The sequence below is a fragment of the Anopheles aquasalis genome, chromosome 2, assembly GCF_943734665.1.
Source record: "Anopheles aquasalis chromosome 2, idAnoAquaMG_Q_19, whole genome shotgun sequence".
NCBI classification, from domain to species: domain Eukaryota; kingdom Metazoa; phylum Arthropoda; class Insecta; order Diptera; family Culicidae; genus Anopheles; species Anopheles aquasalis.
The window spans coordinates 9,142,501-9,145,000 of record NC_064877.1 but is presented as its reverse complement, the minus strand read 5'-3'; the positions used below and the strand labels follow the sequence as shown (position 1 = coordinate 9,145,000).

Sequence of the window (2,500 nt, the reverse complement as noted above, 5' to 3'; positions counted from 1 at the left end):
TTTGTTTGCTCACCTGAGAGTGTGCCGCGGTTTTGTTCTAGCTGAGGAATAGGTGAACAGCAAACGAGGACACCAAGTGAGCCTTTAGAGTGGCATTTGTTTGGATTGCTTCTTGAAAGCATATTGGAAGGAAGTGTTTGCTCACGAGAACGTTCATTTGGTCGCAATTCAATCGCAATGAACTATAGCTAGCAGCAAAATTGAAAGCCCAAAGGACTCACATATGCTGGATGTTCCGTGGCTTGTGGTGCTGCCGGTTATGTGGTAGAATAGGACTTAAACCGGGACTACCACCGATGTTGTTTGTGTCTGATTTGAGCGCCGGTGGTTTATCGAAGAAAATGGTCAAGGGGCAGTCGGACACTGCTGTGTACATGGTTTGGCAGCATATCGTGTTTTGCTCGGATCGATGGCACTGTTGAGAAGAGCGCAACAGTTTGTGACATTAAGTTGGAGACGGTAATAAATGGGGACCTATGGCACGAAGGACGCAGGAGGTCGTCACGAATGGATGCCTGCCAGGAAAGCTCGAAAGGAGGGGGTACCAAGGGCACAACTTTTGAATAATTGATGATGGTGGCCAATAGCATCAATAAAACAGCATGTTTGGCACGCATGCATTGGCGATATTCAAAGTGGCTACCGACACAAAAAGATACCTTTTTGTTCATTTCAATAATTTTGGGCAACGGAATGGGTTTGTAACATTCAACAACATGTAACATGCGTACCTAGTCCATCTACAATATAGAGAAATATTAACGCGATCTTCTTTTGCTCGATGCAGCATGTAAATAAGATCGTCGCCCTGGATGGAATTACCTACTTTTATTAAGTTGATAAGGAGCGAGAAACCAGAAGCTAGGACATTATGCGTCTGCAAAGAAGAGTAGCACAAACACTGACACGATCTTGATGAAAGGTCAAATGAGGAACAGAGGATGGCCAACGAATCTTGGACCTTCTCATGAATAATTTTCTTTGATCATTTGCAGTCGCCTTCTTTAGGGTTCAGTTACAGGCACAGTACTGTGAGTCGTACTCGCGTACACGACGAAAGCAGCCGCGGGAGTGTGTGGCCGGATAAATTATTCAAATTGTGCGTTGAAATTGTATCATGACTGCCCGGCACTCGTTCCTTAGGGGTCTGGTTGTTTTTGAGCTGTATCTAAAATAAGACATGTGGCTGCTCAATTAGCAGCTGTGGTTGGTTGGGTCTGTAGCAACTCTTTCTTAATCGAGACATTTGTTTGTTTCTTTTCCTCTTACAGAATCTCAAGTGCCATAGAATTCGGCAAATAGGTATACATCGTTCCGAGGTAGCAACTCCATCGCTTAGTCGCTTCCAACGCAAGTAAACTCAACAACAGAAATGGCAGAAAAATCCGATACTCTCGTAACCCCGGAGGATAAGGTGAACGAAGCGAAGGAACTGTTTGGCCGCGGTAGCCGTAACTACTGCATGCGACAGTACCCAGAGGCAGCCGACGATTTAAGTGCCTGCTGCGCGCTGTACTCAGAGATTTATGGTTCGCTGGGTGAAGAATGCGGTCAGCCCTATCTGCTGTATGCCAAATCGTTGATCGCCGTTGGCAAGGACGAGAACAATCTGATCGTACCGGGCGAGGACGATGACGAAGCAGATGAAGATGACGAGGAGGGCGAAGGTGAGGAAGATGGCGAGGGTGAGGAAGGACCGGAAGATGAAGGTGGTGATGAGGAGAAAAGCAAACAGGAACAGGAAAATGGAAAGGATGGCGACGACGACGACGTTACGATGAAGGAGTCCAAGGATAGCACTGCTGCGGAACCGGAAGCTAAAAAGAATGGTACAGAACCAGAAAAGACGGAAGGTGGTAGTAGTGAAGCTGGCAAAGGGGAAAGTGGCGGCGATGATGGGGAACCACAACCGGGCCCATCCACTTCCAACGGCGCTGCTAAGGAGGAGGAAACAGCCGAAGATTCGGCTGGTAATTTGCAGGTGGCATGGGAGATGTTGGAATTGGCGGTGAAAATTTTCGAGAAACAGGGTGAAAAAGGTTTCGAAAATCTGTCCGAATGTTACTCGGAATTGGCCGGAATTTCGTTCGAAAACAGTTTCTTCCAGGAGGCCATCAATGATTACAGTGAGTATTGTGCCGGGGTGTCCGGGTATGGAGGAATGCCATCATGTCATGTTTTATCATCTTCTCGTTACAGCAAAAGCACTGAACGTACATACGAAGACGAACAAAATCGATCTGCGCTTTTTGGCCGAGATTAAATACAAGATGGGTCTGTGTCATTTGATGCTGAACGATTTTGATGTGTCAATCAAATCGTTCCAAGCAGCTGTCGCCGAGTTGGAGAAGGTAATTTCAGAAAAAGAGGCCATTCAGGAACAAACAGACGACACGAAGGAAGCAATTGCGGAGCTGGTTGAAACTAAGAATGAAATCATAGACAAGATTGTCGATGTTGAGGAAGCCAAGAAAACGGTTAGTATTATTATCTGGCGCTG

General features: G+C 46.4%; 1 protein-coding gene across 2 annotated transcripts in view; it reads left to right on the top strand.

Annotated features, from left to right (window-relative positions):
* LOC126570219 (protein NASP homolog) overlaps positions 1-2,500 on the top strand; it is a 15,549-nt gene that overhangs the window by 12,336 nt on the left and 713 nt on the right. For both annotated transcript variants that reach the window (XM_050227802.1, XM_050227803.1), the window contains exons 2-3: positions 1,272-2,126; positions 2,200-2,477. In XM_050227802.1, the coding sequence (XP_050083759.1) occupies positions 1,373-2,126; positions 2,200-2,477 (1,032 nt within the window). In that variant the 5' untranslated portion in view covers positions 1,272-1,372. The remainder of the gene's footprint in view (positions 1-1,271; positions 2,127-2,199; positions 2,478-2,500) is intronic.